Source organism: Pinus tabuliformis, chromosome 4_1, assembly GCF_031772625.1.
Source record: "Pinus tabuliformis cultivar Carrire ecotype Pingquan chromosome 4_1, CPIR1, whole genome shotgun sequence".
In the NCBI taxonomy this organism is placed as follows: domain Eukaryota; kingdom Viridiplantae; phylum Streptophyta; class Pinopsida; order Pinales; family Pinaceae; genus Pinus; species Pinus tabuliformis.
Genome location: NC_142303.1, coordinates 403,541,718 through 403,560,092, shown reverse-complemented (window position 1 = coordinate 403,560,092; position 18,375 = coordinate 403,541,718). Strand labels below are relative to the sequence as shown.

The window sequence follows — 18,375 nt, the reverse complement described above, 5'->3', positions numbered from 1 at the left end:
ATCACAGTAGACACTAGTTGCTCCCATCCTTTGCCTGAACAAGCTCACGAGCAACTTCCTAAGCCATATAGCTTCACACATAGTTGTGCTGGCTGCCATATATTATGCTTCTGTTGAGCTCAGTGCTACTGACTTCTGCTTCCTGCTACACCAAGAAACCATCCTTGATCCAACGCTGAAGCAGTACCCGGAAGTACTTTTTCTTTCCATTGAATTGCCTGTCGAATCTACACCTGTGAATCCACACAATCTGACATCATCTCCTCGAGTATATTTCAACCCATACCCAATTTTGCCACGAACATACCTCAAAATGTGCCTTGTTGCTACCCAATGTACCATTTTCGGCTCAACCATGAATTGACTAAGGGTATTGGCAGCAAAACAAATGTCTGGCGTAGTGTTGACTAGATACATGAGAGACCTAATGAGCTCTATATACAAGGTGGGGTCGATTTCCTTGTCCCCCAGTGCATCTATCTTCTTCCAATTGGTGATCATGGGCATAGTCATGGCCCGACAATCCTGCATTCTGAACCTCTTCAGAATATTTGTAGCATATCTCCCTTGCCCAAGGAAGATCTCCCCATTCTTCTGCCAAACTTCCAATCCTAGAAAATAGTGCATCAACCCCATATCCTTCATGTCGAATTCTGTTGCAAGGTTCCTCTTGCAGTCTTTTATGAGCCCTGATGATCCTGTCAAAAAGAGATCATCCACATACAAAACCAGAATGAGTGGCTCGTCCTCTACCATTAAATAGTAGAGGTTGGGATCTGCATCACTCTTGACGAATCCCAACTGCTGCAAGTAACTGTCAATCCGACCATACCACACCCTGGGTGCCTACTTGAGCCCATATAGGGCTTTCTTCAACCTGCACACATGAGTGTGCTTCTCATGAGTTTCGAAGCCTTCAGGTTGTTCTATATACACCTCTTCTTCTATCACCCCATTCAAGAATGTTGTCTTGACATCCATCTGGTGAATCTCCCATCCCATCTGAGATGCTAGGGATATAACAGATCTGATAGAGGTATATCTGACGACTGGGGCGAAGGTCTCCTTGTAGTATATTCCTTCTCGTTGCGCATATCCCTTTGCTACGAACCTAGCCTTGTACTTCCCTAAGCTACCATCTACAACATACTTGATCTTGTAGATCCATCTGGAACCTACAACTAATTTGTTTTCCAGCCTCGACACTACCTCCCAAACATCATTTGTCATGATAGAACTATACTCTTCTACCATGGCATCCACCCACACTTGATGTTGTGCGGCTTCCTGAAAGCTAGAGGGTTCTGCAACCTGAGCTACCAAGGCTTGATATCTATCAGGCTTCCTGTGTTGTCTCTTGTTCATCCTAGAAGTTCCAATAAACTCCTCTGTGTCTCTCAATGTCTAACGAACTTCCCTGCTTGCTCTACCACTGGTGGTGGGAGGTTCAATTAGTTCCTCTTCCTGTTCCTGCTGCTTCGTTTGCTGAGAACTCCCCGGATCTCCTACCCCTAAGGAAATATTGGTACTAGTCACTGTACTTGATCCGTGTGACTGTCCTCCTGCTGGTCCCACTAGTTGTCCTTGTTGTTGGACTAATGGAACTTTTGTTGATTGATTTGATCATCTGTAGGCATCTCTCTAGATCTCCTAAAAGCTTTGTCCTCCATGAACTTTACATCTCGTCTCACTACAATCTTCCTACTGCTAGGAATGTAGATCCTGTATGCCTTTGAGGTCTCACTATACCCGACGAGGAACCCAGTCTCTGCAATCTGGTCCAATTTACTGTGTTTTTCATCTGGCACATGGCAGTAAGCTGCACTCCCAAAAATTCTCAAGTGACTTACTTTAGGCTTCTTTCCTGTGAAGACTCCCTCTGGCGTTTTCTTCCCCAATGCTCTATGAGGAGTTCTGTTCTGAATGTACACTGCTATGTTACATGCCTCTGCCCATAGAAATCTAGGCAGATCCTGATCATACAACATAGCCTTTGCAACCCCAATTATCGTTTTGTTTTTCCACTCCACTACTCCATTCTGTTGAGGGTTATATGGAGTTGTCCATTCTCTTTTGATGCCTTCCTTCGCGCAAAAATATGTGAAATCTTTATCAATGTATTCTCCACCATTATCTGAGCGAAGCACCTTGATCTTCTTCCCTGTCGCGTTCTCTACGAGTGCCTTAAACTCTTAGTGTATCAGTCCTAACACGCCACTTGCTATGTTGTCACTTCTCGGGAATGCTTCCTTCGCATACTTCCTAAGTAAGCATCATCTACATACATCATCACGCTCCATACTGAGAACTGGAACTCCTGTTACAGTTTCTCTGAGCATTTTGAATGCTCCATGGTGTAAATGTCCCATCCTCCTGTGCCACAATTCGTTCAACTCCTTTCCACTACTACTGTCACTACCTATTAGTGCCATTGGAGAATCGAGCTACAACCTGTATAACCTGTTGCTTCGAGCTCCAATTTGCTTCACCTTCTTCCAACTTGAGTGTTTGACATACATTTTCTTCCCTACGAAGTATACATCATACCCCTTGTCCTGTAACTAGGACACTGAAATTAGGCTCATACCGAATCCAGGCACATGTAATACATTAGTAACGGTGGTGCTGGCCCTTGGCTCCCTCTGAAACTCTATGGTGCCTCTCCCTACAGGAGTACATTTGGCCTTGTTGCCCATAGTGATATGGAAGTCCATTTGCTCTTCTTGATAGCTAGAGAAATATTCTCTAACTCCTGTCATATGAGTTGAAGCTCCACTATCTACATACCAGACACCACGTAAAGTTGATCCTGATAGGCACGCAAATTCATCCTCAAACTTGGAAGATAAATCTGAATCATCCTGACTGTTAATTTTGCCCATAATTTTCTATGCTATTTCTCTTTCCTCCCGACATTGAATCTGCTCAGCAAACTGCTGCAAAATTTACTGCGTCCAGCTAGAGATTTGTTTTGCAAAAAAATATGGGGTTGCTCCCTCTGCCTCTAGACTTTCTTGATCTGGAGAAATCAAGTTTTTTTGTCGCTCTCTCAGAAAAGTTGATTTTCCTCAAGAATTACAGCGTCTTGGCCAAGAGACTACGTCGTCGTCTGGGGATTCGAATTTCTGCTAACGCCAAGCAGCGAACCTCTTTCTTTCTCTGCTACTGAGCTCTTCAGCTGATCATATATGCTCTGATACCATGTGAAAATTTCATCTATTGCAATAACTAAAAAATATTCTTCTAATTGTCAAATTGATTATGCAGTTTATTTGCTACAGCAAATATTGAATAAGTTTACTACTGCAATTTTCACAATAAATTATTGCACAAAATAAAATGCTGGAAATAGAGAAATTCTAGCACACACATAGAAAACATTAACACAGTTATTTTTGGACAATTGTCCCCTGGAAAAACCCAATGTGGGAAAACCGGTGCAGCAGATGAGGGTTTTCTTATTAATTTTCAGCAACAAATCTGAGTACAAGAATTCTAGCAATCTAGACAAAGAAAAAATATTGAGAGAAATTTTATAACCCAAGATGGATCCTCCGTCGATACGCTAGTGCCTCTGCATCACTCTCTGTGCAGTGCTATGGTGGAATACGTTCTCCCTCATGCTGCCTCTTCCTGAATTCGGAAATTTGCCTTCCGGACTCCTGCTACTACCGTCTTTCTCTCACCTGCTACTCACCCTCTGGCTCTATCTCCTCAACTGAATCACAGCAACTGAGAAAATTGATCTACCTGAGCAACTGAGTAACTTCACTGGTGTGTTCTCCATCTACCCATTGACTTCTTGTAATCTTCTATTGGAGCACCGACGGCCAATATTAAAACATAATCGATGGCCCAGATTATTTCCCTGTCGATCTGTGTGAGTTTCTAGAACATTTACACCATGACTTAATTAATTCTGATTAATTAATCATATTTCCTAAATTTAGACTTAGGAAATATTAAAAATTAATTAATAAATCTAATTAAGTCGTCTCTAGGTGGAATTTCAGAGAAACGATTTCTGGGCATTGGAAAATACATGTATTCTAGCCTCTCTACCAAATCTCGTGGCTAGAACACATCCGATGCTACAAAAACTAACAAACAAGTAGCAGACATCTTGACCAAGGCCTTGATGAAGGGCAAGTTTGTATTATTTATGGATAAGTTGGATGTTGTGCAAAACACCTTCCTTACTAAGAGGGAGTGTTGAATTTGTAGCTTGGAAGGTGATCCTGCATAGGTGTGCCATGACATGTAGCCAACCACCTCCCAAGGCCAGTGACAAGTAAGCAAAGGGGTGTACAGGCCCTGCTTCTTAATGGTTGGTTTGGCAATGGTGTAGGCAGTGCAAGACCTGATATACTTGCCAACATCCTATCGAAGTTTCAACCAATAAAAATACTTCTACAGTGCCGCCACTATCTTCTCCACACCAAAGTGCCCTGCCACCCAACTGTAATGTGCCTCACAAATCAGCTTGGCACGCTCACTTGAAGGAACATAAAGGTGTCCCAGGTAGCACAACAGTGCATCCTAGAGGTGGAAGTCTAGAACTTGTTTGCCGATAAAAATTGAGAATTATGGTCATTACCACAACAGAGGGCCAACTGAGGCAGTCTGCAACATGATTGGTGCTACGCTTCTTGTATTTGTTGTTCAAATGGAATTATTGAAGGAATGTGGACCATTTCTGATGGCAGCCATTCTATAATTTCACTTGTGTCTACATAAATTAAAGAGGCTTACAATCTATGTGGATGATCATCTTTGTCCCTCTACATAGTGTTTCCATTGCCGATAGGCCTATACGATGGAATACCTCTCTTTATCATAGGTGCGGTATCTTCGAAAAGTATCAAAGAGTGTTTCACTATGATAGGCCACTAGATGTCCTTGATGAATGAAGATTGCACCAATAGCATAGTCGGAGACATCTGTCTCAATCTCAAATGATTGTTGCAAGTCTAGCAAAGTGAGGACTGGTGCAAAGAAAAGGCAGTGTTTCAATTCATCAAATGCCTTATGTTGTGACTCAAACCAAGAAAACTTTGCTTTTGCTCCGCCCTTGGTCACTTGACTTAAGGGCCAAGCAATATAAGAGAACCCCAACACGAACCTTCAGTAGAAGTTAGCAAGGCCCAAGAAGTTGCAAAGCTCTATTAGGTTGGCCAATCCCGAATGATTTGGATCTTGTCTACATCCACATGCACACCTTGCTCATCAATAATGTAGACTACGTATATGACCTTGTCCATGTCGAAGGAGCATTTTTCCAAATTAGCACACATCTCACGTTGTCGTAGAGTGTGAATGACCTGTTGAATATGCTGCAAGTGTTTTTGCCCAACTCTTGCTAAAGATGAGGATATCATTTAAATATACAACCACAAAAGAGATGGGGAAAGGGTGAAAGGTATCATCCATCAATCTCATGAAAATTGTTGGGGCATTTGTCAAACCAAAGGTCATGACCAACCATTCAAAAAGACCCCCTTTGGACTTGAAAGCAGCCTTCCACACAACATTTGGTTCTATTGGGACTTGGTGGTAGTCGAACTTCAAATCAATCTTACCGAAGTACTTGGCCCCTTTGAGATGGTCAAGAAGACCATCAATCCGGGGAGGTACCAATTCCTACCTGTGATTTTGTTCAAGGCCCGATAATCAATGTAGAGTCGCCAGGTCCCATCTTTCTTCTGAACGAGTACAATCAGGCTTCCATAGGGTGAGGGACTTGGTTGAAAGCGCCCTTTTTAGAGCATGTCTTGGATCAGTCGCATGATTTCCTCATTTTCTAGAACAAAGCGGCAGTAGACTTCACCATTTTACTTGTTTTAAAGATCTATTGTAAACCAAATTTTTTAAGATAAATCAAGGCCTGCCATTTGCTAGTTTTCCCCACACTGGGGTTTTCAAGGTATATCTGTGTCATTCTTTTATGTGTTTCGATTTATGAGTTTTGTTGTTACAAATCAGTTTAGAAACCATCTTTCATTTATGTTCTATGAATATTTGTTGAACATCAACTCTGCAGTTGGGTTTTCAAGAATTAACACCTTGGACTCCGATTTATTAATATATTACAACATGATGTTTCCAATTGCAAACAAAAGATTCATCTCCCTAAAATAGCAATGAAAGGTGAGGTAACCACACCCAAACAGGGACCCCCAATAGCACATTCATCTCAAGATCAAAATTGAGATGCAAGATTTTTGGTCGATTTTCGAACAATATAATGGAAAAGGGATACGAAGTTGAAGTATCAGACTACATTCAATCCTCACACTAATAGAAATATCAAAGCTAAGTTACCAAAAACATCATGGGAATGAGGGGACATGCCATTCCACACCTCAAAAATGAAACAAAATACATATGACTTGGAAACAGCACGGAAACATTTTTAAGTCATATCCATAAAACTAAAATGTTTCCAAGCGATATCTAAGCCATTTCAATAAGATCCTAAAATGTTTTTTTTGAAACGTTTCAACTTCTATAGGCTAAGTTTCTAACCATAAGAAGTGATTTTTTAGATGGAAAATGCAAATAAACAGCCCTAAGTACAATACAAAACCCTAACCCTAAATTGAACCTTACATTTTAAGAATAAAGCAATAAATCTTATAAATCATGAAATTGACAAATGGTAATTTGAATTTTATGTCTCTTGGTTTTTTCTTAATGTTTCTTCCAAAAATGATTGATTATTACTTTTGATTTAAAAAACCAAAAATCATAGGGCATTTTGGTACATTAATTGCATGTCTACCATAGTGATAGTGTCACTACCTAGTGTAGAAGTAAAACAATGGTGTTTGATTATATTCTTTCTTAGCTTTTGTGCCAATTCCTTGACTTTGTTGTGATAAACCCTAGAGACTTGCATATATGATAAAACAACTTGCATATCAAAATTAATATGGTGGCAATTTCAGCCCTACAAAACAGCAAACTACAATTATGAAGGGTTTTATTAACCAATAGTTATTTCCAATAATCTTCTAGAAGTCTTTAATTTTGTTATATTCCCTTTTTGAACTAGTATGAGCTCCTAAGCTATGGCCTGATTTACTCCATTGTGAGTACATTCTCAAGCTCATGTCATTATGTCATGGAGAAAATTATGATGAAGCCACATTTAGCAAATCCTCCATATGATATGCACATAATATTTTAGTATTATTTCATGCATTTTTAGCAATATAACCATAAAACGTAAACAACATATCCAAGAGAAATTGGTAGTGTCTAGAGATGGCTTTATAGCATAGAGTGCAATATTGCAAGACATCACACTTTCCATCATATCACTCAACACATGAGCTCACTCATTTATACTTGAGTGCCTAACCAATCCCTCTAAAAAATGGTTGATTATATCAACATATATCATCCAAGTTGGTCCCAAACAAGTAGATAAATCTATTATTCAAATAAACATAGATCGACCCCATGTCACGTGACTATGTAACCACCCCAATTGTCGATTCCTCTAGTCATATAAATTAAGAAAGGCACGAAAAAAAATAAAAACGCCTATCTGTAGATTGTTTGATCTTTTCCAAATGGAAATTTCCTAATTAAACCTTTGAATTGCCAATCTAATTCGAGGGCAACATACCAGAATTTGGTCTACTTTGTCCAAACCTAAATTTATACAGTTCTTGGCCTTGTTGCATGGCTATTGTTGAGAATGGTATTGCAAAACTAAAACGAACACTCTTCTATGGTGTCCTGCCAATTTTTTATCGCAAATATTAAAGTTTATACCAGAAGATCAGTGCCAAAGTACTTTTGAATAGAAAGGTGATTGAATTTGCATATAAATACAAGCTTAGTAACATGCTTGTGTGTATGTAAGGAGGGTCCAAAAAAGATATCAGTTGGTAGAATTAATCAAACCTACAAACCCCAAAAACACAAAAAGTAAAAAACCACAATATGAAGAAAATGTCCAAAATGTTAATGTTTGTAGCTCAGGTAGGTACTTCTGCATTGACCTAAGTACCTAAGTATGCGGAAGTTGCCTAGTACACCCTTAACCTTACCCATTACTTCAGTGATTAAAGTAATTTCTTTTATAAGACAAAAGTGATTTAATCTAATGAAATGCAAAGTTTTTGCATAAGTGAGATAGATGAATCTCAACCGTTGATCTCAAGTGAGTGAAATCTAATCTCAACCATCAATCACTTTGGAGATTAGAGTTGTGGATTCAATCATAACTCAAGCTTACAAAAAAAGGCTAGGTAAACGGAGAAGACACACAAGACATCTAATGCACACAAGACATTGAGAGAAGGACATCTCAATGGTTCGCTGGAGAAGAACTTCTATTTAAGTGTGCCAAGTCTGAGAAAGTAGCAAGGAGCAGCAAGGGAGATCCAAATCAGCCAAGACAGATCAAGGGATAGATCTAGGACTTGATCAGTTGGATCAGATCCAGGTCATTATTATATCTGTAATTTCTTCAGAGGGCCAAACTGTTTGATGGGCGAAAAACCTGTGCATAAATGAGTGATTGTGTTGTTTAAGTTTTGTTAAGATCCCAATCGTGTTTTTTATTCAATAGATCTGTAATAATCTGCAAGGTAGTAAATTGTCAGGTTGAGGGCTTCAAGGAAATTTTCAGATCTGGTTTATTATTCTTAGTATATTTATAACCCAAAAATTTTAATCCACGCTTATTGAAAAAAAACACAATGGAATTTTAACTCAAAAATTTACAGCGAAAGCAAACACATGAAATAATTATCACACAAAAATTAACCCTCCAACTGAACTTCACTTTTATTACTCAGAACAGTGAGGGCTACTTAAGCAGGGAAATGACCATAATGGAAAATACAAGCTACACCAATTACAGGGATTTTCTGAGCACCTCTACCAGTAACATGGCCCTCCAAAACTCCTTTGAAACACCCCAAGGACCTGCTGTTTGCTTCAGTCTGCAATCTGTCTTCAATCGTGTGGCCAATCTAGACTCCTACACACCTGGGTACTTGTACGAGTTGTACAAACCCTCCCTACATGGCACAGTTAGATCTCTAGCTGAATCACCTCACACATATGGCTGCTCCTTGCTGATCTGCTAAACTTGATGTATGCTCCTGCTGGGAATGATCTCTTGCTGCTGAAATCTCTCAATATTTTCCTCCATTGGCATTGACCTCTAGATGAAAGTTCTTCACATTACGTTGAGATCTCTCACTAATAAAATGCTCTTTTCAAATCTGTGTCTTCTTCTATCCTTACGCTGTCTTTTATAATTCTTCATTGAGCTAAATTCCGAGCCTTAATCTCCAAAGTGATTGACAGTTGAGATTAGATCAAACCTCACTTGAGATCAATGGTTAAGATTAAATTTAAGTCACTGATGTAATTAAGTTACATTTCCTTAAATTTTGCTAGCTCGATAGCCTACATTGATTAATTACTTAATTAATATGTTTTTTCTAAGTTAGACTTAGGAAAATCATTAAAACAACTTAAAAAATTAAGCAAGTTTCCTAAGTGAGACTTTGGACGACTGCTGCATGTTTGGTACCTAGCCTATGCAGACACACCTGTCCGCAGCTAAACTTCAACACAAAACAGCATCAATATTGGCATGAAACAGCACATTAACGTCATAAATCATACCATACAGCGTATTCAAATCATGTAACGTCAGCCAACAGCATATTAATGCTGTTTCAGCCAAGTTTTGGCGTTTCGTGGGGTTTTAGGTACTGGTACAGCACTTGGGATGGTGTTACCTGCAACATTGCATAAAGCCTTCACTTTAGCAAGATTTGTGCGTGTGGAGTTTCATTCATGCAGACTTTTATGAGTGCTGAAATTGATGCATGCAGAGCTAAGATGCACATGATACCAGGACATACCTAAATCCCCTAAATCCACTGAAAAGACCCAAAAACTGCCAGAAAAGGAGGGTATGGATGAACATAGCCAGGTCTGTTAATGGGTCCATCCATTTCGACTTTATCTCTCTCGGGCCTCAAATGGGTTTAAAGTATAAAAACCCTAGAAATATATTTTGTCTGAAAAATAATTGTTAAAACCCTAGTTTCAGACATGAAAACAGCCCCAACACACTGCCGGGTAGAGAATGAAGAGTCCACATTGGCTTTGATACCATGTTGAGATCATATGATATCTGATAGTAGCTCTATAGAAGAATCTCCAATAAACCTCAATCCAGCCAAGAACAAAAGAAAGATTGCTGCAATACCCAAGCACATAAAAAAAGAGAAGCATTCTAGAGGAAGATTTCCCTTGGGCCTTTATCAAACAATAACTTTAGTGAATGAATTAAAAATGAGGAGTGAGCTTTCTTTATACACCTCCTTTTGGGTTTTGTGGGGTAGCCTCAAAAGGGTGACTAGGCCAACCTAGTTAAATATGGGAAAATACAATAAAATGGGTTAATTACAGAAATGTCAATAAAGCCACCAACACAACAAATACAGGTTGGCACATGACCTCAAGTGAAGATAGATCATTGTCATTAAAAGGAAAAATGTAATGTAATACTTAATATACATACAAATGATAATTGTATAGAAACTAGGTGCTTCAAACAATACATGGACAATCTCTGCAGATATATCCAATAAAAACTGACCTAGGATGGATTGATGTTTATACAATAGGCCAATACTATTTGGATCTTCAACAATTTTCATCTCATTTCTCATGTACTTCAAGTATGAAACCTTCATAGACAAGAGGGCATGTAATGTGTAACTAGATTAGATTTATTTATACTATTTATTGTTGTGTAGGGTTGAAACCCTTAGCACAGTCCTGGCCATTAGGGAATATATATGGCAGTCTTATTGACTACATATCACTCATTCATTTTATCCTTCACCTTTATCAATAAGTATTTCAGTCCTGGACAAGATAGCCTTTTCTCTTTTGCTATGAATTCCTATCGCATCCCATGATTACCACAAGGCATGTCGCAAACTCCCAAGAATATTGGGGCTAATAAAGATGGAACTTACAACCTGCAGTGAGCAATTTCAACATAAATGCCTATAATCAAAAAAAATCTTATACTTATTACTGTAGGTTATTCATGTGTTACACTCAGATACAAAATGATCCCTCCATATTTGTCCACCTCAAGCTTGACCAGATAGCTTGATGCAAATTTTATATACAACATCATGTCATTCAAAACTTCAAACGTGATTCAAGTAATAATCACACCCAACAAAAATAGTAAAGAACAAAGATGCAAGATTCGTAGAAGTGACTATTACTCTACAAAAGGCATGATTCAAGCAATTAAACATGAATTCAGGAGTATAGTGTCAGCACCTAGAAAGTGCTACACATTTTCACCAATAATAAAATGATGGCAGAAATTGAAATTACATTTCTAAAAATGGTATCAAACACTTATCAAAATAAAATTGGCTTTAGGGAAAAAGAAGACGAAGCTTCATAAGACTTTTTCCTTAGCGATTCACACCTTCTTAATAAATTGTGACATTAAAAATCATGGAACAGAATACTAATATACCTAGAGAATCACAGATTGCATAGAAATTGTGTACCTCAAACAATATACTAAGAATCTCTGCAAAGTCCTCTTTGGCATAGGATCCTGGAAATTTTTCCCTTGAATTAATATCTCTAAGATGCTGGGCTACTCTTTCCTCGTCAAGGGTTTGAAGAACTGCGAGTAAAGGCTTAACAACATCTTCCTCAAACTCAGACTTGTACAATTCCTGAGCCTTGTGATGCTGGACACAACATTGACAACAACCTCGTAGCTCTGCACAAATCCTTTTCCAGAGTACCTTAAGAGGCATGTCAGCTTGTTTGTATTGAAAAAAACTACCAAAAGGTTCCAATAGAGGCCACATAACTTCGTGATAGCCACACCATATATGAGTTTCTTCCGGTAACTTGATTAAAAATCTAAAAGCATCAGAGAACCTGGAAACAGACACATACAATTAGTCAATGTGAAAAGTCTGCATATGATTTAATCTGTACACAACACAAAAACATTCACAATAGGACACCTATAAACAGAAAAAGCATATGGAATAAAACAAGGAATTTTAGCATCGATAAATCAATGTCTACAATTGGTGGCAAGACACCCACATCATTTCACATCTTATTCCAGGCCCTCGTTATAAATCTATCTGCTTCCATTCTGAATGCAAAAAGAATTGCCCAATTACAAAAGCAAACTATTATATATCCCCTTTAAATGAGTGTTCCACTGTATATAAAAGCAAAATTAACTAGGAGAGAGTTGAGGAGCATCCTGTAATACCCAAAGGTGCAAGAAGCCTCAATAAAAACAGACATTTGCTAGAGGAGTACTCATTGGTGCTGGAAATGATGTTGCATTAACTGGTGTTGGAAGTTGCTGCTGCTGTAAGTGGCTCCTTTGTTGCTGGTAGGACTGGCAATACTGTTGCCACAAGCAGGTTGGGCTTTCTCCAGTTGTTTTAGAACTTGGTACACTGCCACTAATGATTCAGGAGGTTCTTTGATCTGAGAAGTATGAACAATTTCAGTTGCCAACTGAACTTCCATCAGAATCCAGATCCTGTCTTCTACCTTTTGTTGTCAATGCCACTTCTTTCATCATTGTTTCTAGTGTGGCTGCTGCTTTATTTTCTTCATTTGCTCTTCTGACTATTTTCCAATCATTTCCAACTTCCTTATCACTTTCCTCTCTGTGTTTATGTTTCCTCTGCAACTTTGGCAAAGATTTAATGTTGAAGATATGAAAACATAATATCCACAAACACTTTTCGAGAACGCACTCTGCCTACCATGCCTATCTTTTTGGTACATATCCTTTAAATCTTTCCACAAAGCTGCCGATTGTTGGGCAGCTTTTGCCATGCCAATTCTTTGGAAGGCATTTTCCACAGGTTGGTTTGCTTGAGACATTAGTGTCCTTTGAGAAACTTCCTTCTCAAAACATACCTAATATTTAGTCTCGAACCACAACTAATGGTTGCACTTGGTCCCTTCCTTAACAGCAGAATCTTGGGATCGGTTCCTCTATAGTTGCAGATGTGTGCAAATTCCTCAAAACCTTTGCATTATCTTTCCATAGACAAGCTAAGGTCTATTCCTGCTATAGACATAGTTCCTGTTTTACCAACTAACGATCCTATAAGATCCATTGCCTACATGCCTAAGTTGGAAAATTCACAGCAGGTTGAGGGACTAGCTATAAAATGTCTGTGTAGTTCCACTGCTTGATAAATTCAAAGCCCCTTGAGAAGGATGCTATCGTATACTAGCAGTTATATGAAGTGCAGGTACTGGAGCAGTGTGAGCCCTTGGGACAAAACTAGTATTTGGTCAAGTATTGGCACCACATGGGCTGCGAACAAGACTAACAGGTTGTTAAAATTGGCAACTAGGGCCAAATTCCACTTTGGGCATCTCATTTGAAGATGATAATTGTGGCATTGAATTCCTCTTTTCGAGAGGACCAAAATCGACCAAAAGATCACTAAATTTGGATAAGGAAAAATATGTTTTTAAAATAAAGCCCACTCACATGCAATTTATCAAGGTCGGCCTCTTCCCCAATGTAGGCTTATAAAGTCCAAATGTCATGTCTCTTTGACCCTCACCGAATTATACAAATGAAGGTCATCTCCATCCTCATTTGCACACATCATCTCATGAGAAATTCGTCTCTGAGGCAGCCGAGCTCAGGAAGAGGACTAGACAAGGAAGATTGGGGACTGTTCGGGTTATTTTGAAGGCCACATAACTGTAGAAGGACAGCCGCAGGTTCTGAGGCAAATTCTGGGCAGTTTTGTATCTCGTGCAAGTCCTGAAAAGCAGCAGAAGATAGCCGCATTATCTGGACAGATGTGAGAAGGTTGTTAGTGTGGTTTATGGCCCTGTCTCATGAGGCCACAGCCCTAGAAGACAGAACAGATAGGCTGCAGGCCTTACCTACCTCATATCTGGGTGCCGTGAGGGTAGTTTAGGGCTGGCAATTAGCCCTGGACCATCACAAGTTGGAACAGAGATAGACAAAGCCTAGCCGCAGGTTGGAGGAGATTGAGTAGGCTAATGTGGTCTGCATCATGTTTGTTGGGTACCCTAACCTGTTGATAAAATCTACAGTGGTATATTTAGAATCAGAGGTATGTATATTTAGCTATGGACTGTAAGCAACCCTAATCAGATCATGCCTCTACAGCAGTTTGACTCCAGGGCAAAGTTTGTCTCCTTCAGGATTACAATTTTTGGGCCATCATTTTATCTGCAATTTGTCAAGTCTATTTTGACTTAGAATTATTGTACTCTCTCTCTGCTGAGCACTTGATATTAATAATAAGGAAGATTGATCAAGGGTTTTCCCTGGCTTGAGCCAATTTTGTGTTCTCTTGTCTTGGCTTGTTCTCTGCATTTATGGTTTATGTTCTTTCTTCAGTTACCATCAATGTCATAATGGTTTATGTGATTGCAAATAAAAGAATTGGAAATATAAATTGGGCTATCAAGGAACATTCAAGTAACTGATCTAAGCAAAGAACATGTTAATCCAAATTTAACATGGTATCAGAACTCAGGTGAGGACGAGCCCAAGCAAGAGTAAATGCAATCACTAAAAAGGCTTCATCACAAAAAGATAGAAGCTCTCCCAGGACCGAGCTCCTTGTGGCATTAAATCAAATTATGGGCATAATTACTATGATCTCTATGACTAAGCCGAAAATCTAATCAGAGAGTTCAGTACAGTAGTTTTTGTTGATTTGGGGTAGCATCGAATGTGCACTAACATGAAAATTGGTGGAGAGGCTAAAGCACATGAGATCTCCAAGACCCAGCAATCATTTTGGAAAATTCCATCCAAATGAAGAGCTATTAAAATAATTAATATTTTTAATGAGTTCCTAAGTCTAAACTTGGGAAAATAAAAATATTAATGGGTATTAATAAAGATAAGGATGAGAAGCTTCTAAGAAACGAAAATCAAGTCTATTTTAATCTTAGTCATTGATTAGGGACTTAATCTCAGTCGTTGATTCATCAACAGAAAAAGTATAAGAGAAGGTTTGAAGGTCAATTGGAGATATAATAAGGGAGACCAGTCAGTTCAATTTCTGGAGCAGGGCTTGCTGAGAAATTCGAACTAAAAGTCTGGATTGCAGCAAGAGGTAGTGAGTATGCAACAGAGAGGCAAATGCAAAGCCACTTAGGAAGACGCAGAGGCAGCTGGACTGCGCAGTCACTGGAGGGCCTATGTGGGTGACACAGAGAGGGTAAGCGCTGACGAAGTGAGGCAGATGCTGACACAGAGTGTCTAGGAGCTACGCAAAGGCTAGTTGGACAGACGCTGAGCCTAGGGGAGGCGCCAGACGATTTATCTCTGTTGGGTGAGCTTAATAATAAAATCTTCCTCTGCTGCATCAGTTTTCCCGCATTGGGTTTTTCCGGGCAAAAATTTCCAAAAATATATGTGTTGGTGTGTTTGATTCTTCTGCATGTATTTGTTTCTGTACTATGGTGTGATATCTCTAGTAGAATTTATTTTAATATTTATTGAAGGGATTTCGTAAATAACTTACTGGAAAATAAGTAGGTAAAATAAATCAGTTGCTGCAGTAATAGAATTTTCACAGTTCTGTGCTCATCTTAGAGGACAAATCCACTCTATTTCTAGCTGAGTTTGAAGTCTCTTCTGTGCATTTACTTGTGGAAATATATTCTGTCCTTAAAGACAAAATCTTCTATGATTTCTGATCCACTCTGGTGCCTTGCTTGAAGTGTTACAATACTTATTTTGGATGACCGAAGCATACAGCTAGAGTTTGGTTGTGTCTTCCCAAAAGAATAGCACAGGACATATCTCCCTCTGAGATCCCCGCATTGATCCGAGAAACTTCGAATAGCTCTAATGACTCTGATGACAGGTATTGGATCTGAGATCTTCAAATTTTTCATAGATCTCATCTACACAGAAGTATCACTATTCCTACATGTCAGAGGTCCTGCTTTTGCTCAGCATCTCTGGAACAGCACAGTAACCATGTTTTATATGGCATCTCACAGTTAGCACAGTCCCTTTTGTATATATCATCGTTCGGGTAACCTGATCTCTTTATATATGACTTCGCACTATTGGCTCGATCCTATAGCTTACATTTCAGATGTATGGTTTGGCGCATCCTATCACTGTTAGGCACCTCACATGGTTCTGAATCCATCATATCTCTTTTGGCTCATCACATATGTAATTTTGCATTGTCGGCACATTGGCACAGAGATATGAAAGTATATCTCTAGCAATATATGTAAAAAGCAGGCAACGTTTTGGTATGACAAAACCATATAAAAATCAGTATATGGTTTCAGATCTGATTATTGCATATGATATGGATGTCATCTCAGCCATGTAAGATGATCTGCATTATATGCATAGTATAGATACTCTAATTATAAGAAGACATTATGGTATTACGTATATATATTGACATGGTTTCTGCAGTATGTGCATGACATCATTATTGCAGGCAGGGCAGTATTGGAGTCAACAATCGACATATATACATACATTCAGTCAGTATTGGTATATGCATGGCATTCTTGCAAGCCCAGAAACAGTTATGGTATTTTGGCAAGCTATTGAAGTATGGAAATTCTGATCAAAGTTATGATCAGTCATGGCCTTGGGTAGTATGTTGACATTTGTTTCTTATATCTCTCTATTGAACTTCTGAGTTTCTCTTCCTCTCAAAGCCTAGAAAAGAAGCTTAGTTCTCCTATTGTTCTAGACTCAACTATAACTCAACTCATAAAGAAAAAGAAGCCAAGACCCCTATCACTATGCCAATGGATCACTAGTAAGGCTCCATAGCGTTAATGCATCTGTACATCATACAGTGATAAATGCTGAATGCGAACCAAGTCTTGCACACTCTACAGTGACATGATATACCTCAGTTGAGCCAACTTTCAGAGATTTTCTGACTTACAGTGGCTATAGGCATCAAGCAATGAAAGCATTCGATATTTGTAACACAGTTAACCCTCTTTCAGTTTTGAGTAAAATTAGTTTCCTTGAAATCTTCTATACTAAGCTTTAAGTAGCAGAGCAGAGATTCTACTGAAGACATGTCTGTAAACAAACGTTTTGAAAGGAATGATCCTCCTAAAAGTTTGAAGATCTGAAGTTATTATAAACTTCACTATTATTTGTGACATCAGATCTATTATGTGAGGCAGTGCTCTAGGAATGACAGACTCAGCATCTCTTATGGTCTGTTCAACAATATATAAACACTGTATATCGATGACAGGTGCTATAGTCTTGTTCACAATCGAAGTTGTGAACAAGACAATCTTGAATACCTAATCTTCTGAAGCAGCTAGAGTGGATCTTGGCATGATCTCATGATAATCATTTATGGAAGTATGCAAGAATCAACTAATCTGTAAGCTAGAGTCTAGACTTGTTGTGAAGTGTTCAACTCTGGTAGACACATCAGGGACTTCAATATACAGTCCTGATAGGAGGTTCCACTAGTAATCAAGATTTGCGGTATAACGTCTGGATGGCAGTAAGAGTGTTTACTTTGCAGACCTTTTAATGTGTAGCGGTCTCACCTGCTTTATAATTATTGCCCACAAAACAAAAGTATAGTGACAATCCTTTCAGCAGTTGTTGTATTGAATGGCATCAAAGATATTGATTCAAAATTAACTCCAGCATCCCATTATTCTGGCAGGCTGCAGTAGGTATCTATGCAGCAGTTATCAGTAAGGATGGTCTTACAGTTTCACCTTCAGAAGTATTCACAAAGACTTGTTGTCACAGCACCTCCTTGCAGCATGATAAAGTCTCACCTTAAAATGCAGACTGACAAAGGCTTGATGATCTCCTAAAGGAAAGGATTCAGAGGGAGATGTAATGTTCTGATGATGTCTGTCCATCAGATGATGATCCTCCCATTTACCAATGAAAGAGGTGATTTTTAAAATGTAAGATCTAGCTTTATTCCTAAGCATTAAAAGTCTGGTAAAAGGAGCATATATTGATCCTCATATAGACTACGCATGGGGACACTGAGGTATATCTTGATACAAAGACTCTAGTCTCTAAGTTAATTTATGGTCAAGTTGCATATATTGGTTAACTGCTCATTAAGATTATCTAAAGTACATTGTTGATCTGACAGGACAATAAATGGAATCAGCACATCTAAGTGCTATATATCTTGAAGACCTCCTTAAGGCTGAAGTCTGTTGCTCTAAGGCACCATTGAAGCTCAACATATAAAGCAGCCAGCATAGCTTATTGTGAATCCATTTAAGAAAGCTCTTCAGCAAATCATTTGAGCACATGCT

At 38.8% G+C, this 18,375-nt stretch overlaps 1 protein-coding gene across 2 annotated transcripts in view; it reads right to left on the bottom strand.

Moving 5' to 3' along the window:
* Positions 1-18,375, bottom strand: part of LOC149176028 (P-loop containing nucleoside triphosphate hydrolases superfamily protein) — a 150,004-nt gene that overhangs the window by 106,538 nt on the left and 25,091 nt on the right. For both annotated transcript variants that reach the window (XM_089419835.1, XM_089419836.1), the window contains exon 2: positions 11,583-11,967. In XM_089419835.1, coding sequence (XP_089275961.1) covers positions 11,583-11,967 — 385 coding nt within the window. The remainder of the gene's footprint in view (positions 1-11,582; positions 11,968-18,375) is intronic.